This window comes from Scomber scombrus, chromosome 2 (assembly GCF_963691925.1).
Source record: "Scomber scombrus chromosome 2, fScoSco1.1, whole genome shotgun sequence".
NCBI lineage: Eukaryota > Metazoa > Chordata > Actinopteri > Scombriformes > Scombridae > Scomber > Scomber scombrus.
Window position 1 is genome coordinate 2,616,559 of NC_084971.1, and position 27,472 is coordinate 2,644,030.

The 27,472-nt window shown below is 38.1% G+C and overlaps 2 protein-coding genes across 2 annotated transcripts in view; both read left to right on the top strand.

Moving 5' to 3' along the window:
• The window catches only part of LOC134001449 (dual specificity testis-specific protein kinase 2-like), an 87,441-nt gene that overhangs the window by 47,278 nt on the left and 12,691 nt on the right, over window positions 1-27,472 (top strand). The gene's annotated exons all lie outside the window — the stretch shown is intronic.
• On the top strand, window positions 760-26,180 carry LOC133998744 (neuronal membrane glycoprotein M6-a-like). Its single transcript, XM_062437891.1, has 7 exons — window positions 760-796; window positions 17,192-17,384; window positions 19,105-19,261; window positions 20,700-20,853; window positions 22,730-22,806; window positions 22,911-22,976; window positions 26,028-26,180. Exons 1-7 carry the CDS (start codon window positions 760-762, stop codon window positions 26,178-26,180), a joined length of 837 nt encoding a protein of 278 aa, XP_062293875.1.

Consider the following 27,472-nt stretch of genomic DNA (forward strand, 5'->3'; position numbering starts at 1 on the left):
CTCAGTCAGGAGTATCTGAAACCCCCTTTTTTGACAGAAGAGCTTTGATGTAAAATACAAAATAAATTTTCATCACATTCATCATTTTTGATTTTTGTCATTTCAGTGTCTACAGCTTCCTTCCCCTTTTTTGTTTTTCAGTGTATTTTGGAAGTTTTCACAGTGTTCTGTTTAATCTACTTTATATTTCTTCTTCATTATTTGTAACATAAGGCTCTTGTTGCAATTCCTAGATCTCATGATTTAGTCACTTAGTGTAAATGTAGACTGACATAAACCTGTTTGTGTTTTCATATATGAAACAAAAGGGTTCATCTGTCTCGGCTCATTAGCTTTATTTATTAGTAAGTTGCATTTAATTACCCAATAATGTCTCAAAAATAAACATCACATTGAGCAGAGTGTAAAAAAGGTGTATGATATGAAGGAAATGTTACTAAATGTTGCTGTTTTTTAAATTTATATATATATATATATATATATATATAATTTAAAAAAAATCTATATAATAGACTATATCTATAGATGGATGTGGAGATAGGATGCTAGAGAAGCCCAGATTGCAGAGTAAAGAGAGAGAGAGTGTAGAAACAGGGACTTCCCTGAGCCTCCATCATCTGCAGGGAGGGAAAAAAAAACCACTCACACACACACAGCCTCCCACATACACACACACACGCACACTGTGCTGAGAGCTAGCAAGGGGCTTTAAACAGATTCACACAAAAACAGAGACAAAGGGAACTGTAACCTGCCACAATGGAGGAGAACATGGATGAATCGCAAAGCCAGAAAGGTAAGACGGAAGATTCAATTTCTTCATTTTTTAAAATTATTTTTTTAGCTTTTATCAGCTGTGCCATTCTACCATTGTTCTGTTCATCCATCTCTCTCTGTATCATGGGATTCCTTTGTGTATGTGTGTGTGTGTGTGTGTATGTGTGTGTGTGTGTTGTGGGTACAGAAAAAGAAGACAGCATACATGTCCTGCAGAAAAAAAACATCACATCTTTCATCTCTACGTGTTATTTGAAACACTCTGAATTCGCAGAGAGTGTGGTTCTAGGCAGAAATGGGGGGAATATGAGGGCTGTGAATTTGAATCGTGCCATCTATACGTCTGCTCTTTATTAAAGCGGCGGATTAGACGGCCCTGCTCTGTTGTGCGTCTCCATGAATAGATGGATAAATAAGCAGATTGTTTGGGTTGAGGATGAGAGGAGATGGCAGACGACTGGAGGGGTCGGGTGTTGTTTTGGAGGGGCTGGACGGACAGATGGACGGACAGATGGATGGATGCATGGATGGGTGAATGGATGGACGGAGGTGGGAGTGGCAGGGGGGGGGGGGAGAGAGAGGGGGGAAGAGGGTAATAGAAGGAGGGAGTAGGGGGGCAAAAACATTGAAATAAAGACTAAAAATGAGAGGGAGGAGGGATAAGTGGAGCAGTGATTGATGCCTCCATTGGGATTTTCTTTGTTAGCCTCCATTGTTGATGCTTCACGCTTGTCTGAACGCCTTTTCCTCTCCTCTCTCCTCTCCCCTCGCTCTCTGCATGTCTCCCTCTTTTTTTTTCTTCTGCTGTCTGTGGCGCTATCCCTACCCTTTCCCTCCATTTTCTTCATATCTTTCCATCACTCGCCTCATCTCTTTATCTATTCATCTCTTCAGCCTTTCTCGTTGTACATTCATTTAAAACTCTCTACCTCTGCAGATCTGTGTCTTGTCTTTCTTTCTCTGCCCCCCCCCCCTCCCCTACCCCTTTATTTTGACTCATCTCTCACTTACCTCCATCTCGCTCTGTAGGTCCCCATCCTCTTTCCTTCTCTTCCTCCCTCGTCTTTTTTTTTCTTTTTTCTTTTAAACCATTTTTCTTCCTCCATCCATTTCGTTTTCTATTATTTTTCTCTCTTTTTTTGCATTTTTTTGGTGCATCTTCCATATAAAAACATTCATTCTGTCTTCGTATGTCTGTATTTTGCACATGGCGTATTCACGTTTTTTTTATCGCAGCCGCCCATATTTTTTTTGTTGTTGTTGGCGGCAACAATGGGCGTGTCCGTTTTCTTCATCGCACCTTCAGTCGGACATCACCGACGCCGCTCACACAGATTCTCAAACTGAAACGATGACTGGGTTTTTTTTTTTCATCAGTAATAAACATTTGTTAGCGTTAATCACTGTGTTAATGTTTATTAAGACTGTATCTATGGTAACACTGTTAGGGAATTGTCTTCTGTTATGTGATAGGTGGAATTGCCTGTTTTTTCCGTAAGGGGTTTGTCTTAGCCAATCAGAAAGCCTGATAGAGGCGAAACAAGACATTACAAGCAAACATGATGTTTCATTCCAGCCACTTCTTTTTTCTTTTCTTTTTTTGCTTCTTATCACCCCGTCTCCTTCTGTTCATCCGCTCAACTAGTTCCCATCCCACACTGGTGTCATTCTTTCCATCTTTATTGCTTTTTTTTTTTTTTTTTTTTAGTTTTTGCTGTCGCTCTCCTTCTCCCCATAGTTTTAGTAAATGTGATGCAAACAGCTGACAACACACAGGTGTATGTGTGATTAAGTGTTAGGACAGGTGAGAAGGAGAGATGTGTGGATGGATGAGACAGGACAGAGAAAACCAGTGATGCTTGAGAAAAGGAAACAGATTCAATCGGAGAGAGAGAAAGAAGCATTTCTATCAGCTTCATTATGAATTGATAATTCACCTTTCATTTTTTACTGATAGCATTGATCTTAAATACTAGGATGCATATTTATCTGTTTATATACATTTTCCATTTCACACTGTTAGAATCTAGGTCTAACTGTGATAATGCTGATATTTTATAATAACTATCTTTCTGTACTTGGCGGCTGCAACATTAGATTTCAAAAGTCTCAATTAATAGTTAATAATTTAATGTTTTTTCATTCTGAAACTCTCCCCTTTAATATTCATCAGCCTTGTAAAAGATCACGTGGCTGAATATTATCTCCCAGGTGTTGCCTTGAGGTTGTGATTGGTTACTTGTTAATAGATTACATAACCAATGAAAAAGCAGAGATGTAGCAGCCAGGGGAACATCCCAGTCCCTACTAATTAGAATTCATAAGCAGAATATAAACACTTAATAAATTGCACTCTAATAAATGAGTGATTTTTATGTATATTTTGTAAAGTTATCCAGTAACATGAACATTGCAGAAAAGAAGGCCTTATTCCAATGTTTTAATAAAATACACCATATTGTTATTTTCATCTATTTTCACAGTGGAGGCTTCTGGTCTGCACATAGACGTCCAACTTGACATAATTGACTTGAAATAGAATTCGGATTTGAAGGATCATTTTTCCTTGGTGGGTTAACACACAGTTTATTGTGTTTCTTACCACAGTAGTGAAGTTATAATATGTATTATCTATATTATACATTATTTACAGGTTATTATGTAATGGTTTTACTGGTCCGGCCCCCTTGAGATCAAATTGGGCTGCATGTGGCCCTGAACTAAAATGAGTTTGACACCCCTACTATAACTCCTCTGTGGGAATAAATAACAGATGTAATGAAATAAAATAATCTTCATAAGAGAAGTTAGAACTGTGGACAAATGCTGTACATTAAAGCACACTTAAACAATCTCAATGTCTACTTATAATTAGATTGTGGTGTGTTGCAAACAGCACCTTAAATGTGTTAAATGTGTTAACTGTGTTAACGGTGTTACCTAAGCCAGACTGTTCATTCCAATGAACAACCTGGAAACGGTCTAATGTTAGGCTGTTAAAATCATTCACAGGTCCACATATAGTTACCACACATTGTTTGTTTGTTCAGTTGTTTGTTTCAGTATATGGGTCAATGACGTATAAGGATTTTCAACAACTCAATTTTAAATAATAAAAACAAGCATATCTAATGCGTAAGTAGTTCAAACATTCAGAATGTTGTGTACCTGACAATTCATATTACAATTTGAAAGTGATTTTATTGGGTTTTTCAAGATTAATTGGCACTGGCCTGAAAAAAAAGTCATGTGGTGCGACCATGATTCATCTTGAAATATCTTATATAAATAAAAGATCATCATTTACAAAACTTTTTAAAAAATTCAAATACTTTGTTTCCAAACACTTTATATTACTGAAAACTTGTAAAAAAAGATGTGAAGCGTGTTAAGTAAATTAATTTATTTCAAGATGAATCATGGTCGCACCACATGACTCTTTTTAAAGGCCAGTGCCAATTATTCTTGAAAAACCCACTAAAATCACTTAATTTCAAATGTATAATATGGATCTTCAGTTACACAACATTCTGAATGTTTGAACTACTGCATTAGATATGCTTGTTTTTTATTATTCTACAATTGAGTTGTTCTAAATCCTTATACGTCATTGACCCATATGTTGAAGTGGTGTTGTGAGATGTTTAGGCTGCTTTACACGAGGCTGTGTTTGTCTTTGGTTTACATAAATACTGATGGGATCTCATGTTCAACGGCAGCTCGGTCTCAAAAAAAACTCATCATCATCATCTGTATCGTCTTAGAAGAAGTTCTGAAGTATGCTATTTCTTGTTAGAACTTGCTTCAGGAACATCTCAATTCTCCACAGGCTTCATCAAAAGTTTCATGTTTCTAAATCTTATCAGGAAGCGTGAACGATTTGTGAAAGAGAGAGTGTGGCAGAGACACATGGAGAGGGGTTTTTTTTGATCTGTTTTCGCTGGTCATCCTGCTGAGGACAGAGCACCACTTTTAGAGATTTGTGGAGCTTAATTGGAAATCTCAGGGTTTTTTTTCATCTAAATCCAGGTCATTGGTTTCCTAACGTGTAACTCTGGGGTCAGCTGGAAATGTCAAGCTGTTTATCCACATAGTGCCTTTTTATATGGTCAGTACAAGATGTTACTAATGTGTGGGAAAGTGTGTAGAAAGGGAAAGATAGGTTGTAGTTTCTAATGATGTTCTAATGATGCGGATACTAAGACAAGCAACAGAATAATTCCAACAATCTTTAAGCTTCTTCTTCTTCTGTTTGCCCCTTATGTAAATGAACTTATGCAGATTTCAGAACTCCCACATCACTCCATAGGCTGAGTATACAGTAGCTGCTTCTTCATCACTCATCTAATATATGCAGAAGGTCACATAGGAGATCACCTGATCTTTTCTTCTTCTGCAGATTTAACCCTCTAGTTGTCTTCCTGTCTACTTCGCAACTTTTGTCCTCCCAGGTCCAAATTGACCCAGTCTGGTTTTAGACAACTTCATTCCACCCTATTACCACATGTTTTACACATATTTTTGGGAATTGTGGTCAATAGTCCTCATTTAATTGACATTATACTTTTTTGAGTTAACGCATGTTGTCCTCCTGGGTGAAAATGGACAGACATTGGCTTCCATTTATTTCAGTGCTGGTTTATTTGTAATAATGTAACTTTGACAAAGAAACAAAAATCTATGTAAATTCAAAGTTTGTTGAGATTGATCAGACATCTCAGGAAAGATTGATGATTCATTTTTCACACTGTACAGACATTAGAAGACCAACAGCTGCCTGCAAGGTAGAAAAAATACATTCAGGTCATTTAACACACATTAAAAAAGTGTGTTGTTTTCCCCTATAAAACACATTTAGATTTAAAGTAATGCTTTACTGGACACATATTTCTATATATGTTGCATAGCTACACATATAGAAGACTCAGCTACTTTACAAATGTTTTCGTAATGTTTTTGTAACATGTAAAAATGTTAAATAAAATAAGTTAGTTAAATAGAATAAGAGAGAAAAGCAGAAGTTAAAATAAATTCAAAAGACAACAATAAAAGATGATGTTTAATCAAAGCTGGACTAAAACTAGGTTAAAAAAGAGATTAAGAGACAAAAGAAACTATAGAATTATAATAATAAAAAAAAGTTTAAAAAAAAGTAGAAACAAATAATAAGATGAATTAAATTTAAAACATCAATACAAATACAATAAAATAAAATAAAAAGACTATAAAACATTTCAGTTTTTAATCAAAAGCCAGGCTGATCAGGAAGGTTTAAATGGATGATAATGGATCAGCCATTGTGTGAGATTAGCACTGTCTAAACAGTAATGAATGAGCCTAACCCTAAACCTTATATATGCTACACACATGGAGGTTCATCAGTTGGGTTTGACTTGAGATTCAAGTGTAACTCTGACAGATAACTTATATTATTTCATCTTTAACTGGGACTGTTGGACATGTGTGATTACAGTGTGTTATATCCCCACAGAACCAGACAAACACACACCAACAGAAAGCTGGAACAGTTTCTCAAGTGAATTAGTTTGATCTGTTCTTATTTGATCTGAGTTCTTCTCAACTCTCTTCAGGTTTGAGTTTCAATTCTTTGGAGACTTCTTTTGTCCTCATAAAGTGCACATCACACCTCGTGCTAATTATTCAGTTATCGTTAGATTGAATTCAGTGTAACAGGAGATATAAAACATGTCCTCTAATGTATGCATGAGGCTTGATGCTGCCTGTTTCACACAGCACAGATAGAAGTTTAGTTTCACTGTCTGGAGATATGCTCACTATTTATCATTATAAATATCTGTTAACCCTTACATGCTGTTTGGGTCAAATTTGACCCATTTTGACATTTAACAGCTGTAAAAAATAAAATAAAAAAAAAACACCACAAATGTCTTTTATTCTGAAATTTGATGACTTTTCCTAAAGTGGCCCAAAATGCACAAAAAATAAAATATTTGAAAATATTATACTTTTGCATAGATGCTACAAGTTTTGTCCATTGAGGCTGTTCCAGGTCAAATTATCTCCGTATCTATTGACATGTGTTTTAGGTAAATGAATAGTTAATAGTTTTAATAAGATGGTAGTTATGAGGATTTCTTTTTATGATGTAGCAGTGAAGACTGATGGCTCTAATGGTTATACAATAAACCCCACACTTCCATAAAGTTCTGCTCATTTTCACTTTACATAAAATACATTTACATCATTATTGCTATGTTATATTTTCATGTGTTAGGTAAAATAGGACATGATATTGTGTGATAGGAGATGTTCTTTCTCCTTAAATGAAAAAATACACTCTCTCTGCTCTCTGAAACATTCATCAAGGATCTGTGGTTCAAAATGTGGTAAAGACACTTTTTTTTTGGTTGTTGAATATGAACAGTATGTAAGGGTTAAATACATAAGCATTAAGATACATTATTTATAGAGACTTCCACTAAAAAGAGATGACAGATTGTCTTTTAAAGTCAGAAAAGACATTGATGTGTGGAGTTGGTGGTCTGTGTGGTCAGACCTTACTGACCTGTTACAATGTGTGAAATTCATTGGTAGCTTTATAGAACGAGTCAATGGGAAAAGTACCCAGAGTCACTCAACTGAAAATGGAGCTTGTGTGTTTGCTTCATATCCATTTCATTATTATGACCACTAATAGAAAGGAGCTTAATGGAGAAAGGATGAAGTCAATGCAAATTGACTTAACCGGGCCCAGACCGAGAGAGAGAGAGAGAGAGAGATAGAGAGAGAGAGAGAGAGAGAGAGAGAGAGAGAGAGAGAGAGAGAGAGAGAGAGAGAGAGAGAGAGAGAGAGAGAGAGAGAGAGAGAGAGAATGCAGGGGGAGGAGAGAGAAACAGATATTGGAGAGAGATAAAAAAAAAAAAATCAGAGGAGAAAGTACACAGAGGATTCTCCTTTTCTGTTTGTTTTTGGGTTTTTTTTACTCTGAAGGGAATTTAATTACTTTGTAACTAAGTTAGAAGAAGCTCCATTCTGCTGCCTGTGAGCGCTCCACATGTGAGCAGCTGGATAAATAAATGTGCTGTATTCTGAGCAACAGTGGGTGGAAGAGGTCAACCAAACACTCACTGCAACATACTACTGCTCTGCTAGTGCTTGTTCTGTTTGATCAACTCTGGCCCAGATATTGACAGTGTATTGGAAAACTGCCATTACATTTCTGATAAATAAGGTCGATTTTTAAAAAAAGAAGTATTTTCTTATATCAAATAAAGATAGCATTTCAAAATAAAGTGCATTATAGAAAGCTTTTGATTGTGCTTCTTAAATAAAGAGCTTAATATTAGTTCTTATCTGCCTCCTCTCTGTCTCTCCGTGTGTATCTCACTGACAGTCCAGTCTTTCTGCATGTCCGAATGCATGGATTTGATTGGCTGATTAGCGTCATGTCAAGTTTCACTACGCACAATGGTCTGTGAGTGTCTGAGGGCCGCTCCACTTTTACCGTAATACTTGGATAAAGCTGCGCCCGTTAAAATAGAAACGCTCAGGCAAAATGTAACAATACTCAATATTTTATCATGATGAAATATTCAAATTTAATGGACAGATTGTGGTGAAATGAAAACATCCATGCTTCCCACATTGTGAACCGTTTCCATATTGGTTAAAGCCATGAGGGTTCCTCAAACACCACCCTCACACTCACCCCTAAAGGGCAAGACATTTCATCATCTAATGAGCAGATGGCCAAGTATTTTGCTGAGCGTGCAGCTTTTTTGATCGTACTGATCTCACGGTCACCAGCCACACAAGATAGTTCTCTGTAAATGGATCTGTGGCTGCTTCCTTTTTAGAGGTAGACTCATTTAGGTAAAGGTAGACTAGGAGATACCTACACTGCGTAATCACACCAATACCATGTGCAAGAATACAAGAATATAGCTGTGATAAAGGTGTAGATGGTGCTGATACGGATGTCTCACAAAGCCAGAAATCAAAGCATCAAGTCATTAGGCGACATTTGACACTTTGACACTTTGACACCGAGCGAGTGAGTTCGTAGAATTCGTGTTTGACTAATGTCACAGCGAGCCAGCAGCTGTGTGAATCACAATATCTTCCCATATTGCTGTAAAGTCACCGCGGTCGGTTGTCACAGAGTCCTGGCAGCGCTTCCAGTTTTCACCGTCTGTGGAGCGGCTCCAGCGTTCAGTCTGCAGATGACATCATCACTACACAGTCTGTCTCTCCCCGCTCTTCATCTTCAGGAGGGAGTGGTTCAAATTTCCATTTTTAACACCTTTACATTAGAGAAATAAGTCCAGTTTAGGTGGGAATTTTCCTTTTAACCCTTACATACTGTTCAGGGTCAAATTGAACCAATGTGTTAGATTTGATAGCTGTAAAAACACCATATGCACATTTCCATTTTTCCTTAGTGACCCACAGTATACAAAAATGGAAATAAAATGCATCATCTTTTTATTTTTGTGCAGCTGATACACATTTTTATATCTATAAATGTAGTTTGACCTGTGTTTATTTAAAAAAAAAAAAAAAAAAGGTAAAAATCAGCATTTAAACATGTTGTATTCATCATATTCTATCAAATGTTCTCCTGGAGAATAACATAGTTTTCTTTTCCATCAGATTAATCAAACATTTTTTTAATGACTGATGGTGAATTTATGAATGTGAATTGATGCAGAGACTGATTATGATTCAGAATATGAACAGTATGTGAAGGGTTAATTGTTGTGATATTTTACAAATGAGTTGTATAATGGCTTGGTTTATATTACATTTGGTTTTAATCTGACTTCCAGTGGGAGGTTTTAGTGTTCTGTGATGGGCTAAAAATGGTATTTCAGAGGATTTTCTATTGGCAAGACTGCTGTTCTGAATGTGTCTTTATAAGCATGAAACTGAAAGAAGGGATTGTAGAGGAATCTTATGCAGTTAAATACATTCATGTACAATTCTGCATACTTCTGTTCACCATTGTGAAGGTATTACAGATGTTTTCCCGCTCTTACCTCTCAGTAAGCAGATCCACCAAGAGCTTGTCATCAGTCACAAAACATACATTTAATGTTTGACATAGTAAATCACTTAAAATGTGTGTCCCTATAGTTGTTCTCTAGCAGAAAAGCACTGGCTGGGATGAAGTGCTTGTACTGTAGGTAGCTAACGTAACACTGTGTTAACAGAGAGCTAACAGCGAGCTTACAATGTGAAGGGTGATGAAAGGAGCAACCTTCAGTGTCCAGCCTTTTTTGTCTCTTTCTTATGATAGCTTCAGTCTGACATCATAGAGTTCAGGATAGACAGAACAAGCTTCTCCATTTCCTTGGTTACCAGGGTGACAAGAACTCATCTAATATGACTGGTTGCCTGGAAAGGAGCAACGGTGATGACAACATTCTGAAAAATTAAGATTTGCAACTACAAGCACCAAGAGTGGTTGCACGAAAAAAGTCGAAGCACTCTGAAAAAAGACACAGTTCCTCTGCTGCATACGCTCTCTCCTCACTCACTGACTGACTGACTGACTGAGGAATAATGGTTGGGACTGTTGAACAAGTTAGCAACACACACTCCAACAATAGACAACTTTGACAAGTTGTAGGGTGACTATTGGTTTAAATAAGGTTTGTTTTATGAATGGAGTCCAAAATAAATCATTTGGTGATGTAATTCTTAATTTTGTAATTCAGCTGGAAAAATCAATTTATTTTAACAGCTTAAAATTTAACCTTAAACCTTTTAAATACTGTTCATATTCTGACTCATAGTTAGTCTCTACACCAATTCACATTCATAAATTCCCCATCAGTCATTAATAAATGTTTGATTAATCTTATAGAAAAAACGAATGATAGTATGATAAATATAACAAGTTTAAATGCTGATTTTTGAATTTTATTTAATAAACGTAGGTCAATCTTGTACATTTTCATATATAAAAATGTGTATCACCTGCACAAAAAAATTATGCATTTTGTTTCCAGTTTTGTATCCTGTGGGTCACATTAGGGAGAAGTCCAGATAAAAGAAATGTGTATAGGGTGTTTTTACAGCTCTCACGTGTAATCATTTTTTTTTTTTAAAGGGTCAGATTTGACCCTGAACAGTATGTAACGGTTAAATCTGTGCATAAAGGCATTTTGGTACAATGTGAGCATGACCAGTCTAATAGTAAATGTAACCCTTTCACACTACCCTCAATCAATTAATCAATCAATTAATCAATACTGTCTGCCTGTCTAAAAGCCATCCATCACTGAAATGTGATTCTCCCTCCTCTCTTATTGCAGCTCATACACTCTTTCCAGATCAACTCTTTGATTTATTTGCAAAAATCTGTAATGCTGTAGCAGACAGGCTTCCTGAAAATAGCTCAGCTGCTCCATATTTACTGTACATTAACAAGACCAAATTATGCTTGATTTTTGTTGTTGTTGTTGTTGTTGTTGTTGCTCAGGCGGTGTGGGGGCTGTGGGTTAGGGATTGTGGCCAGATGACAGCTAATCTCTTCACTGACAGACTGGTGGAAAACAGAGGATGCCTTGTGTTGCTGTGTGCGTGTGCGTGTGCGTGTGTGTCTGTGTGTGTGTGTTTCCAGGATTCTTACATCACAAAGATCTGTTCATTGCCATAAAGTTGCGCTATGAAAATGCAGCAGTGCCTACTTTACAAAATAAAAGCCTTTTGTAATCAATACTTTTTCATGGGTATCGATTGCTGAGTTATTGACCCGATTGCGATTTCACAGCCAATTAAACAATTTCTCAATGATGAACCATTTATTCATCCAGTCAGCATTGCTGCACTGATCTCCAGCTGCTTGTCAGGTGGAACACTGAGGATCATCCAGTATAGGAAGTGACAGCCAACATCAAGCATTCATGTCCCCATCAGAGGCTGCTGGTGTACAGGTTATAATGAGGGTCTGTTGTGTGGTTTCATTCATTTCCATCAAACAGTTGAGAGAAATGGAAACACCACAATGTTCAATATTCTCGTTAAACTCTTGGCAAACGAGTGGATCTCCAGGAACGATCGACTCCTTCTCTCCTTGGTTCTGTGCTGCTGAGGAATTTCTCAGCCGATCTGTGAGTAGGCGATGGACAGAGGGATAGAGAGAGGCGAGGAGGGGTTTATGGATGAGCAGACAATTTGATTGGCAGCTCGGGGAATCGTTGTGTGTGTGTGTGTGTGTGTGTGTGTGTGTGTGTGTGTGTGAGTGTGTGTGTGTGTGTGTGTGTGTGTGTTTCTGTGATTTACACTGAATATATCCACATAATCCAATGAAAAAAAGGGACCTGCAAAGCTACGTCTGGCTTGACAAAAAACAACATAGACACATCATTCACCTGCAGATGACGTCAGTTTGATGTAGTGTATTTATCTGGGTTATAGTCCTCTGTGCTCAACTGTATCTCACTTTAAATGGTGCAGTGGGACTGAACTTGTCATTTCCCATTACAACAGGGGTTTGACTCTGGAGTGCATCTTCAGGCCAGTGTGTGTGTTTCGTTATATGTGTGTATGAGAGAGAGGGAGAGAGGGAGAAAAAGAGAGAGACCTCAGTAATCCGCTCTCAGAGCCAAGACACAGATATCCACCCACACACACACACACACACACACACACACACACACAAACACACACACACACAGCAGCTATGTTGTCTGTCTGACAATCAGGCTAGACAGTGCTGTCCAAATTATTTCCTAATGAGCACGAAGGCTCAACGTGACAATGTTTACGTATGTTTGAGTTCACAAGGTGTGTGTGTGTGTGTGTGTGTGTGTGTGTGTGTGTGTGTGTGTGTGTGTGTGTGTGTGTGTGTGTGTGTATATATATGTATATAAAGATTATCTTCAAGATTTCAGTTCTGGTTCATTTTGATGACACCTCTGGTTACCATGGCAACATATCATTTATTTTATTGTAAAGCTCTTTGAGCTGCATTACTTGAATGAAAGGTGGTTATTATTATGATTATTATTATGATTATTATTATTACTATATATAATAATATATGGTATTGATTGGATTGTTTTTCATGCTTACTGTCGGCAAACCGTCTGAATCCATCGCAGCGCTGAACTCCACCACTGCCAATATAAACCAATACATATAGATAGATAGATAGATAGATAGATAGATAGATAGATAGATAGATAGATAGATAGATAGATAGATAGATAGATAGATAGATAGATAGATAGATAGATAGATAGATAGATAGATAGATAGATAGATAGATAGATAGATAGATAGATAGATAGATAGATAGAGGATTGCAATCTTATCAATCCTGTAGATATATTACAGTAATTATATGTGATGACAGAGTCAATTGATACTTGGGGTTATATCATATCAGAAAGCATTTACCTCCTCCTAAACAAAGACAACACCCTCACGTATACACACTCAGTACACAGCCATGTGTGCTCAGCCTGCCCCACTTTTTACCAGGTCACTGGGTCTTTCCTGCCTTTAGAGCCCAAATATGGAAATATGACGAGGATTATAACATGGCTGAAATTCAGGACACACACTGAAAAACACTCACACACACACACACACACACACACACACACACACACACACACACACACACACACACACACACACACACACACACACACACACACACACACACACACACACACACACACACACACACACACACACAGACACACACACCACACACCCACACACACAGTGTCAGAAACACAACTGCACATTTGTACATATGAAAATATTTAGACAGAAATGATAAAAACCGGCTGCGCCCAACCACAACCTCCCTCACAGAAACACCTTCACACACACTCATAACACATTTATATGACAGTATCACACTCCTCCTCTCTGCGCTCATCCATCTGCCTCACAACTGTCTCACTAATGTGCCCTAAATCTCATTCTTTATATATAAAAGTGGCGACCAGATGGAGCTGATTTGATTTGTAGGTGTGTACAAAGAGCCAAAATTAGCATGTAGCTCATGTGAAGATCATTTTATTAAATGGAGTCAGTCAGTGTAAAATGGTACCTTCCTCCCTACTGGGCACAGCAGCCATTTTTGTTCCTCCGTTACTGCCTCTCTTATTTTGTTGAGAAACACACTCGCATCATTCATTGATCATTTCCCACAAACTAAAGACAAATGAGAACACACTCTCTGTCTATGCAAATGGAGGCTGTGTGTGTGTGTGTGTGTGTGTGTGTGTGTGTGTGTGTGTGCGTGTGTGCGTGTGTGTGTGTGTGTGTGTGTGAAAATGTGCATTCGTGTGACTGTAGTGCTTGCAGAGCTGCGCTGTTGCCATGACAACGCTACAGGCAAAGTGGGTCAGCGGGCTCCTGCCACACCCCTGTTGGCATGGAAACAAGGCTGGTCAATTAAACCTGAGCAGCATGATGACTCACACACACACGCACGCACGCACACACACGCACACACAAACAAACCCTATGCAACAGGGAGGTAAAGGAGGCAGCATTGTGTATGTATGTGTGTGTGTGTGTGTGTGTGTGTGTATGTGTAGACCAGGTATTTCTCATGTTGTGGGGACTCGTCTACCCTATGCAGACAAAATGCATGTCCCCTCATTCATTTTAGGGTGTAGACATGGTTTAGTTAAGTTAAGGTTAGTTTAGGGTTGTGTTATGGTTAGAGTTAGGATGAGCCTCCAGGAACACCTGTATTGTGATGGAAACAAGACTGTGTTAGTGTGTGTGTGTGTGTGTGTGTGTGTGTGTGTGTGTGTGTGTGTGTGTGTGTGTGTGTGTGTGTGTGTGTGTGTGTGTGTGTGTGTGTGTGTGTGTGTGTGTTAAGATTTGGCTGATATTGATTTTTTTTTTCTTCTTAAAGCGAGCTTTCTGAATTGAAAGCAGCTGATATCCAGTAATAGTCCATAGCCTATATAGCTTGGTGGGTGGAGCTGAGGTGGGGTGAGCAAACAGCAGACATCACAACTGGCTGATATAGGCTGAGACACCTGTCAATCAAGCAAAGATGTCTCAAAATGAAAACAAAGACTTCTTCTTCATGGGAGAAAGAACCTCAAAAATCACAATTAAGACACTTTAGATGACACTAGATTTAACACAGATACTGTAACATCTATTAACTGTGGATTTAAGTGTGGATTTTTAATAGAATACAACATGCAGCCAACTTTCATTACTTTCATTCTCTCCTGCAAACACATGTTACACAGAGCCACATAATAACACGCTGCACAACAATCCACAGTCAATCTAATTATTCGCTGCTTCTGTTACAACACATTTGTTTGCTTTCTTCCTATTGCACTGCAGACAACAAGTTCATGTTTGTTAAAGTGTGGAACAGTTTGTCGGCAGGAAAAACAACCGTGTCTTCTCTTGGAATACACTGAAATATATCGACATGTGGTTGCTACAGCAAATGACAGTTCTGAAGGCTTTGGATGGCTGGTGCATATTTGGCAGCCGCTGCACAATTATGTAATGTGGCAGATCTCAGTAATGCCAAACACACAGGAGAATGGCTGAAAAGACAAAGAGAGAGTTTAGTTGATTACATTTATTTTTTAAAGGACTTCAGACGTGTATTGTACCAGATTTAGCTATTAGCTCATTTCCTTCTATCTGCAGGTAGACACAAATAATCCCATCCATTAAGATTTATTTCCAAGAAGGCAGCAGGTCCATATGGTTTCACCCTGTCACAGTACAATCCAACCTGTGTGGTACAGTGGGATGTGATTCATTCTATCATGATGCAGTAAAGCAAACATTTCACCCCTAGAATGGAGAGAGAGTGTGGGTTGATTTAAAGTCCTGTTTGGAATATAATTGTTGGTTTAAAACAAAAAAAAAAAAGAGTAAAGTTTCTACTGATTAGAGGATAAGTTCACCTCAATGAGACAGATTTTCCTATTTATGCTGATAAGTTTTGGCAAGATGAGCAATTGTGTTGAAAAATATCTTAAAAACTAGTTTAAAAGCAGCATCAGGTTTGTTAAAATGTACATTTAATATTTTTGTTGGTTTTATATCATTTGAAATGACATTTGTACCATTTTCTACCAAAAGTAAGACTGAATGCCCCTGAAAATGTCAAATGGTGTAACCACAAAATAATGATAAATATTACATATTTTATCACCTACAGTGTATTTATGTGTATTTATACTAATAATTACTTCATTTAAAAAAATTGAATGTTTCCTGATCTCCATGATTCCCCAGATTAAATGTAATATTTAGAACAATTGTATTCCATTACCTTTATTTAATATAAAAGTTATAATGTAAGATCATGCCAAACTAGTTGATATGGTGTTTTATTGACAATTTACTGTTTTTAAGCAAGTTGAATTATTTGGTACAAAGTTTTTATGGTTACACCACTTAGACATTTTTGCCATAATCCTCTAATATATTCTCTCTAAATGGATTAAAAACAGAAATTTGATGCTGGGTCCACAAAAAAAGAATGCGTGCAAGTTATTCATACGTTTATTTTCATATTTTAACCTCTTTAAATCTGACTAAACCACACGGACACAAAAACACAGCATTGACCCATACATCCAATCTCTGAGATTAGAGGTTGGATTTCTTTCTTTTTTTGTGGCACTCAAACGAAGTGAAGTGCAGGATCAGTGTAATCTAAACAGCTTTGGGAGTTACAGAAATTCACTTGTAACGGAACCTGGTTATCAGTTTCATAAGCTTTAAAGATGTCATATTCAATAGTTTTATAACAATGTATCAAATGATTGTGTAAAATCAGAAGTCTCTCTTGTAGTGATGAACTATGCAGAGAATTATGAGCTTGTCTCGTCTTTACGGGGGCTTTAAAGTGAGTTTCAGCTCATTTTTTAGCTGGCCAGCTGTTTTGGTTCACTCTCAGTGCTCTCATGGTGTCAGGCAGCTGTTTTCAGAGAATAAGCTGTAAAAAGCCACTGTACACTACCTGCTCAGCACTACACAGCACACAGACACAGTCAGTGACCAGCTTTGAACATAGTGGAGCATTTAGCAGCTAAAGAGCCAGATATTTCCCTCAGAGCTTCTCTCTGCTTACACACTGTCAAAATAATCCCCTCAAATGCAAATAAATGTATTTGAGAGCATTATTCTGGGCTTTCAGCCATGATGTCAGCACTATCAGTGTATGAGCAATGCTTCAGTGTTTGTAGTGTATGTAATTACATTTAAGTTGTTAATGTTCAACAGAGGAGATAAAAGCAGCTAATCAACTTTTCATTAATAGACTCATCATTAATGAATACACTCCGGGATGCAGTTAGAAAATGCTTCACCACACTTTTCATTTTAACACTCTCAATGGAGCAGTGATTCTTTCAAAGTAAAAGTCAGTCTAGCATTACATTTGCGTGTTGTTCTGTGTGTTCAGGTTGTAAGGAGTGCTGCGAGCGATGCGTGGGCAGCCTGCCCTGGGCCTCGCTCATCGCCACCATCCTCCTGTACATGGGCGTGGCTCTGTTCTGCGGGTGTGGCCACGAGGCTCTGAGCGGCACCGTCACCATCCTCCAGAATTACTTTGAAGTCATCAGAGCCCCCGGAGACACGCTGGATGTTTTCATCATGTGAGTAACTGTTTTTTTTACTTTCATTATTGCATATTATATCTACATAATGATCTAATTATGTAATGATATGATAATAATTTCATATTCCACTGGTGTCCAAGTTGATTTCTAACCTTCTGGGCAGCACCGTTTTTTTGTTTTTACTTTACTATAAGCAGGGGCACAGCCAGGGATTTTGGGCCCCAATGAAAATATATCACATTGGGCCCCACCACCACACACATACAGTAGGCAATGCCAACCAACTGCTATAACCACACCTCTACCTGTGAAGGCTTGCAATTCTCTCATAGTCCAAAACTAATAATACAATATCTACTGACGCTGAGCTGTGAAAATAAGAGACAGGGCCGAACCCTTTTTTATGTAAATAGATGGGGGTGTTTGGGCAATACAGAGGCTTTGGAAGATTAATTTTTTACCAGAAACAAGAAAAACAAAGCGTTAGTTTAATGATTACATTGTAAATAAAATAGTTTAATATCTATTAATAATTATAAGTTAACTTTAAAACATTTATTTAGGGCCCTTGTCAGTCATGGGTCTTTAGAATCATCCTAACTTTTCATCTCATTATGGAACCCCTGACTATAAGACAGGGGTGTCAAACTCATTTTAGTTCAAGGGCTACATACAGGTACAGCCTAATTTGATCTCAGGTCTGAATCAGCAGAAAAATTGGAATTACTTTTCTGCAATTTTCTTTTTCTTTGCAAAGTTATCCAGTGGGACAGATTAGACCCCTTGGCGGTCCGTTTCTGGCCCACGGGCCATATGTTTCACACCCATGCTCCAGGGAATTGAAACATGACATAATGTAGGTTTTTACACTATTAGGCTTTTGTCTTTTAAGAACACTATAGTGTGACTGTAGTCTTTCTCATACATGTAAGAAGTGAACACATACTCTCAGTTTGGCAGCTATCAAGACCAAATGTTTTTTTTTTTTAATGTGGTTTCTATTCTTCTGGTCACTGAGTTCATTATCTTTTATTTTGAAAATGCCATAACTTTCTCATTAGTTGGAAAGCAATAATAACTCACAAGTCCACACTGTGACGACTGTCTGCCAGACACCAGATATTACAAACATTACATCACTACCATCTGCAGTAGCTACCCGAACTTGTTACCTCCAATTGCCCCCAGAATCACCCCCCAAAAAATAGGTCCGAACAGGAAAGTATAATTAAAATGATTCAGTTCATTTAAAGCACCATGAAACTGACCCAATTTTTTGCATTCCTTCTACTTTTAAAAACTCCACAGAATCCACCACTATAATGAACTCATGATTACCAGGAACTATGACCTAATTTTGAGGAAGGAAAAAAAAAAAAGCTTAATAATGAAAAAATAACTTACTGTAAGTGGTGGATCTTTTTTTTCTCCAATGGTGATTTTTTTCTCTCTCTTGGTTCACACCTGTGGAAATACATCAGATAGGCATCAATGAATGTGAATAAATGAAAAATGTCCACACATCTACAGGGATGCAGACCCATCCAACTGCCCCCAAACAGACCATCCAGCCTCAGATCCACACTCACACTCAAAAGCTCCACTCATTACCTCTGATTTATATTTTGGCACGTACACATGATGATTTAGCTGAAGATCAATATTAAGTCTACAAACAGCATTTCAGGAAGCGTGAAAATAAATAGTGATTAACCATTGACACTGTGAATGTGTGTGTGTGTGTGTCTCTCCACAGTATTGACATCCTGAAGTACATCATCTATGGCCTTGCAGGTGGATTCTTTGTATTTGGAGTGCTGTTGCTGGTGGAGGGCTTTTTCACCACCGGAGCTATCAGGGATCTCTATGGAGAGTTCAAAATCTCTGCCTGCGGACGCTGCCTGACTGCATTCGTAAGAGATCTTTGGAACCAGTAGATTGAATGTGATACACTGTTGATGTTACTGATTAGTCAGCAGTTAACTCATCATGTAGATATGTTTCTATCCTTTTAAAACCTCCTCTCCTTAGACTAAGAAAACATTAATAGAATGACGCAATTGAACATTGTGTGAGCAAAATGTCCTCGCTGGTAAAAGTATATGTTACATAATCGGACCGACTCTGCTCCATCAGGGCGGTTACGAGTGAATGAGCTGTCGTTTTATATGTATCTGATGACTAACAGAGCATGTGATATACTAACAAGCATAGGAAGCTATTTTACCTCAAGGTCCATTTAGTAACTGTTTTCAATCATGAGCAGATGGATTTTTCATAGTTGCCATGGAGATGAAAATGCTCAATTTTCCATTTTTACTGAGCACTTCTTGGCTCTTTCGCCCGTGTCAGTTCAACATGGATATTATACATTTAAGGAACATGTGACAGTGTAAATAAGTTGCTAAATATTATTTGAAGTATATATCCTGTGTATTATGTACTGAAGTGATGCCATTAGACAGAATTGGCACTGTCAACAATGTTCTTATTGCCAGTGTCTTTGAAAACACAAACCACATACTGGCCTAACTCAGTATCTCAGTCTGACAGATCTCTGTGCAGTTCTGCGCAGAGTTTCTCGCTTGTGAATCTATGTGGCATCTTTGCTGTTAGTCACGTCTGATTCATGTGGAGGAGGGAGACGGAGAGGCAGAGGCAGCACTGTCCACTTCTGCGCAAGAAAATTCCTCACATCTGTATTTCTGTGTGCAGTGGAGAGAGGGTATATAGGCTTTCTAGTGCAGGTCTCTGGAGACTGCACACACACAATCACACACACATAAACACACATACAAATACACATACAGGGCTGCGGTCTGTGCTAGAAAAGCTAAAAGGCAAAACAAAAGGAGATCATAGAGGAGAGGGAGGGAGGGAGAGAAAGAGAGGGAGGGAGGGAGAGAGAGAGAGAGAGAGAGAGAGAGAGAGAGAGAGAGAGAGAGAGAGAGAGAGAGAGAGAGAGAGAGAGAGAGAGAGAGAGAGAGAGAGAGAGAGAGAGCAGTCAGTTGCACAGAAGGTTTTTATGCTTCAGTGTGAAATGATGGAGAATTGACACAATTACACTCACACCTGTACAATCTAATGTTTATGAATCATAATCAGCGTGAATGTCATTCACTGAGTTAAAAGCATAATGGTAAATTAAAGGTTTCAAGGAAATATGCTTTTTGCAGTAAATGAGCTTTATATACTAAATGCAGTATGTAAAGTAAGTATCACATGGTCACCTGAGAGATTATGACCCGCAATCTTTTTCCTATAACGATGGTGAATTTAAATGTTTAAAAGGCACAGGAAGTGGTTTTTAGTGTATGTGCCTCTCATGATCTTGTGCCTCTGTGTTCACAGCTGATGTTCCTGGCCTACCTGTTCTTCCTGGTGTGGCTCGGAGTGACAGCATTCACCAGCCTGCCCGTCTTCATGTACTTCAACGTCTGGACGATGTGTCAGAACACCAGCTTGGTCGAGGGAGCCAACCTCTGCCTGGACCTGCGCCAGTTCGGTACGTGCTAAGATCACATGAGAATGTGTTGCTGGTGGATGGATGGAAGATATGTGTGTTTAAAAGGACTTTTAATATGTTAATGCTGCTTTTAAGGATACAGACATGTAACACTTTAGTATTCCACTTGTTATATTTCAAACACACAGAGAGGACAGAGAAAAACATCTTTTAACTTTCAGAGCTTGGTTAGCTTTGACCTGCCTTTTAGCAGAATCATTTACCCATTGTGTTGCTCTGACCTGAGAACGGTTGTCCATATTGATCTGTGTCAGAGGACATCATTCACACCCCAGCTCCAACATTTGGAAAGAAACATCACTTTTTCCTCCCTTTGGTTTTTATCTAAGTGGAAAAGCTTTTCTTATCACACACATTAGTCAGCTTTTGAATACAGCCTTACAGTAGAGTGCTTTTGAAATAGTATCAGTGAAAAAAAATAGAAGTCTCAATAATCCTGATATCCGCCTGGTAGCTGACAGAACACACACTGTGTGTATCTTCCTGCTCGGGTGCAGGAGAGTAAATGGCAAATCACCAAAATACCAAACTGGGATAGGCAATGGAAAAGCCTGCGTGTGTGCAACAAAATTTGCCAAATTGCCAGTAGAAGGCTCACAGTGCGCCATGAGCGGAAATGACAATAGAGCCCAGAATGTCTACTAAAATCTATTCAAAAGATGACCTGAACTAATTAAGCTCTAATAAACTTTATTAGTGCTTAATGAGGCTGAATAGTCTAATGCTTCCGCCCCATCACTCCAAGCTGAAGTCAAAACAGAATATGAACCTTTGCCTGTCTATCTGTGTTTATGGGAAGTAATATTGGCACAGGGCCTGGGGACTGAACAAGTGTTAGTGTCAGTGGTTGTATTTCAGGGATTGAAGAGGTTGGTCTGTGATCTGAAGGTCAAACATGAGCACAAGAAACAAATATGGGCGTGAAAATGATTAAATGATAATCATAAGCATTTGCTTCCGAGAGAACATTTGCTATTTTAACACGTATCTCTTATGGGATAACTGATGTTCGTCTCTATAGTAACCACATCATCTACGCTTCTTGACAGAGTCCAAACTATAGAGACTAGGAAAAAAATGTATGTCAGGAGAGGGCATTCAGAGAGAGATCTCTGCTCTTCCAAAGGCTGGAGATGAGGAGATAAGGTTAGGAAAAAAGACAATATATTAGAAATTAAAAAAGTCAAACAACAGGAAGTCATTTTGTAAAGCTTAGAGTGTTCAAACTGAGAAAACACCGTGGTTTATGGTTCAATTCAAGAATCAATTTTATATTCTACATTCAGTCTTTTGTTCTGTTCAAATCTATGACGTATGACACCATATTAAACCATCCAGTTACTATAGATTGATACATTCTAGTTACACACACGTGTGCAAGCATACAATGCAGATAGTGTTACCGCTGTTATCATCTTACATGATGCAGTCACAGCACCTTCCACCATGTTGTTCTACAGGATGGCAACATAAAAAGTAAAAGACACACCAAGATGCAATTGTTGAGTCTCTTCACTGCCATCTAGTGTCCACATTTTAAAACTGTAAAAATGGTTTCCTGTAAAGCAAACTAATGTCTGTATCTAATGAACATTTTCTCATGGGGAACAATTACAATATCTCACTTCAAAGAAAATCATTGGTTCATTACAGGTTGGATTCAACACTGTGGTAATTTTGGTGTGGTGGCATTCACTCATATTACTGTGTATTCATTTTAAGAGCCACCAGCAGCACATCGTTATCGTATTGGGCAAGAGAATAAACCTTTGATTAAATAATTTGATTAAATAAATAAAATGAGAAACACAAAAGACAGAAAATACACATAATTGATGATGATTCTATTTATCAGGAGCGGTGACCATCGCTGACGAGAGGAAGGTGTGCACAGGATCTGAGAAGTTCGTCAAGATGTGTGAATCCAATGAGGTAAAACTCGTTAAAGTATTCAAATAAAATGCATATGAAAATATGATGATCATCATCTAAAACAAAGACTTCCATTCACAGTTGTTTAATTGCGTGTGTTACAGCTGGACTTGACCTTCCATCTGTTTGTGTGCGCGCTGGCAGGAGCTGGAGCTGCTGTCATTGCCATGGTGAGCACCATTACTTTCATATTTGTCTGATTATGAAGTAGCCTGAAGTACTAACTGGTACTGAATGATTGAACCTCCAACCTTTAGGTGAACTTGACAACAGGACAAAATACACACAGAAATGAACTGGACTACAAAGGCAAGACATAGTAACATAACTACATTTGGTCAGAATACTGTTAAGACCAGAATCTAACTTTTTAACATCTTTCGTACTATAGAGACAATTACATGACAGATAAATGTATCATGTCTATGTAAATGATGTGTACGTTAATGAATTTAATATACATTTTAATAGCTGAAGGACGGAGAGACACATATTAGAGTTTCTACAAAGTAGCACAAATGGAACAGAAACTTAAAAGGACACATTTTGTTGGTAGATATGCATACAGTATTTGCTTTGCATCTCATGAATATGTGAATATTTGCAGCCAAATAATCTGCCTAACGACATAAAATGAGGGCATTACAAGTTTTTTGTTAGTTACGCATTTGCCAGCTGCCCTGAAATATTGAAACATTTCTTCTTAACTTCATTGCTTCTGCTCTCCGCAGAACTATAAAACACATACTGAACAACACTGAACAACACTGAACAACACTGAACGCTTTTCACAATCAAATTTAGATTTAGACTTTTTTGTGACCATATTTATGTATATTTACATAAAAAAATACTTGTTCACAGTTGTATTTATTATCAGTGCAGATGGTAGAAGGAGGCCTTATTTTGAGCCCAGTGTGAGAGAGAGAGAGAGAGAGAGAGAGAGAGAGAGAGAGAGAGAGAGAGAGAGAGAGAGAGAGGAGTGAATCTACTCTTTTGTATCGGCACTAATACAGTCGGTGAGTCACCAGGCTGTTGAGATATGTGAGGTGTAGAGAAGATCATTTCTGTCAGATATCCTTCTCTTCCCTGTATGCAGTCAGCAGGTATCTACTAACCGGGCCTGCACTTTACTGAATGTTATCTCTCCTGTCTCCTGTCTGCTGTCAGTGTAAAAAAAGCTGAATATTAACGCACAGCCCTCCATTTTCTACACCTGTTTATTCCTGCTCAGAGTCACAGGGGGTTGGAGTCTATCCCAGAAACACACTCCAACCCTCCACCCCCATAGAATCTCAGCTCTATGTGGGACGTCCAAGACAATATTTACTGAACGTGATGAATCAGATAGATTTCTGCATTGCAGCTTGGTACAGTAGGTTGTTATTCTTCCAGTCAGTTTAGAACAGTCCTGATGAACAAGTCTATATGACAAAGAATTTCTTATCAGCAAAATGTTATGCTGTAGGATGTTAATGATGTATGCATATGAGTTTTTGTGACTCGATTAAGTGTCCACAGAGAGAAGTGGTAGAGGTCTAATTACCTAAATTGTAATTCATTAAAGGTGCAGTGTTCGGAATTTAGTGGCATCTAGTGGAACAGACTTGGCAGCAATAGAAAATAATACTTAATGTTTTCATTAGTGTATAATCCCTTGAAAATAAGAATTGTTGTGTTTTTGTTACCTTAGAATGAGCCTTTATATCTGCATAGGGAGCAGGTCCTGTTCCATGTTGCACCACCATTTTTGTACAGTAGCCCAGAACAAACCAAACACCGGCTCTAGTAGGACCACTAAATCCTACACACTGGTTCTCTAAGGTACCTCAAGAGTAAATTGAAACTATGTCCTTTATTTGGTCAAGTGGGCAAAAGAGCCTCTATCTCCATCATACACATCTGCTACAAGCCTGTTACACCATTGTATTCTACCCACAAATCTGTTTTCTTAAGCTGTACTCCTATTGCATACTACATACTACTAACTGTATACTACTACTAACAAAGTATATACTACTAACATGCTACTTACTTCTAACTGTACATACTACTAACATACTACTAACTGTACATACTACCACTAATATACTACATATTAACTGTATATACTATTTCTAACATAATACATACTACTAACTGTACACACTACTGCTACTAACATACAGTACTACATACTACTAACTGTACTACTACTAACATGCTACTCACTCCTGACTACATACTACTATCATACTACATATTAACTGTATATACTACTAAAACATATTACATACTACTGACTGTACTACTAACTGTGACTAACTAACATACTAAATACTACTATGTGTACATACTACTCTAACACACTACATACTACTAACTGTACACACTATTACTACTAACATATTACATACTACTGACTGTACTACTAACTGTTATTAATTAACATACTACATACTACTAACTGTACATACTACTCTAACACACTACATACTACTAACTGTACACACTACTACTAACATATGTAGTATGTTAGTAGTACACTAATACTAACATACTACATACTACTAACTGTACATACTACTCTGACACACTACATACTACTAACTGTACACACTACTACTACTAACATACTACATATGTTAGTAGTACACTAATACCAACATACTACATACTACTAACTGTACACACTACATACTAACTGTATATACTACTACTAACATACCAGTACTACTAATTAAATAACATTTATGAAGTCCTCAAAGCACCAAAGATTGTTTTAATCTACTGTGCATAAGATATGGATCATGTTTTTTACAAGATAATAACTATAAAAAAGTATGAGCTACTGAAGTATGATGTTTTATTTAATGTAGCACACACAGGAGAGAAGATGGATCTAATATTGTTATTGTGTGCGCACAAGATATAAATAAAATGCTCTTTTTGGACTCTGGGGGTTTTCTAGTACACAGAGAACATTTGACTTTTGAGTGTATTTTTTACTGTACATTGTGCTACTGTACACATATGTATGTTCACACTATGTTGGTGTGGTGGCTGATGATCATACTGCCAACACACCTTGTATCTATTACTTTAGTATACTTTGTCCAAGTTCGGTCCGTCTCTGATTCAGGTACCATGTGGACTAAACTTGTAATGTAGAAACCTTGCATTCCATTTAGATTTGGTCTGGTTTGCTATACATACAACCCTGACTTCCTCTCCTCCTTCAGGTCCACTTCCTGATGGCTCTAGCTGCTAACTGGGGCTACCTGAAGGACGCCAGCCGGATCCAGAAGTACGAAGACATCAAGTCGAAGGAGGAGCAGGAGCTGCATGACATCCACTCCACACGCTCCAAAGAACGCCTCAATGCCTACACATAAACACACACACACACACACACCTACAAGAAACGACACACACACACTTACCTGTCAGACACACACACGATGATACATGCTCACACACACTCACAGGATAGCAGAAACAAACAGTACATACATGAGTGAAAAAAACACACACTAAAACACACAATTAAAGACACGACTAGGCAGAAATGAGTTACTAACAAAAAAACAAAAAAAAAGATGAAAACAGAGACACCAACATCATCCTGGTGTTCCCAGTGGATCATTTGCTCAGGTTGTACGCTAACAAACATCCATTATGTTGAGTGATAGTATGCTTTTAGCTTTCTTCATGGCTGCATCTGGCTGTTCTGTGTAGATACAATTTAGAAGAAATTTGATCCAAAAGTCTTAGGAGGTATCTCTTCTCATGCTTCAGAGGAAGTGAGACTGGTGGATGCGATAAATACATAATTGATTCTTAAAAATGTCCCAAAATCTGAAATCTGGCTACATCACATTTATGCCATTTGTGATGTTTTACTTTGAATATTTAAGAATATAAAGACTTAAATTTACAAAGGCCAGCCCAGGCTTTTTTTAAAGGCCCGGACGACTCCTTTTTCCTCCTCCTACCTCCCCCTACACTTATAAGTTATACAAGGCATTTAATGTAACTAGGCAGCATTACATATCCTTTACCCCCCCTGTTGATTAACTGTTTTAAAAGTAGCATCGCAGTGTGTGTATATGCAGAACAATCAACTACAACTTGCCTATAATCACAGGAAAGAAACACAACAAAATAACCATGTAAACCTTGCAAACAGTTGGCAAAACAGCACAAGAAAATAGGAGATACTTGAAAAAATACCAAAAAGACCCAAAGAACCCAAAGAAATGTCACATTTTTGCTAGTGGCCCTCTGGTAGTTTTCCTCCGGTCGGGCCAGCTATGCTTTTCCTTTTATGATTGAAAGCACTTAAACTAAAGGTTGCTGTCTTTACTTGTGTCAGTGTTATTGGCTTATTGTCACTCAACAATATGGAGACCGCCATCATAGCATGGCTGCTAGAGAACTGTTAGCGTAAAGCCGTCAATCCACAGCAGACACTCAGATGAGTTTGGTGTCTTTGAGCTCATCATTTAACGGGGGGGGGGGGAGCCGTCCAACAACAGGACGACGTCACTGTCTTCCCCCAAAACAGACTCAATACACGCAGTACACACAGCACACACAAGTCATTCCCACACACACACAAACACACACACACACACACACATGAACACACGTAGATGTGGCTGAATGGTCGGTGTTGTGCAGGCAG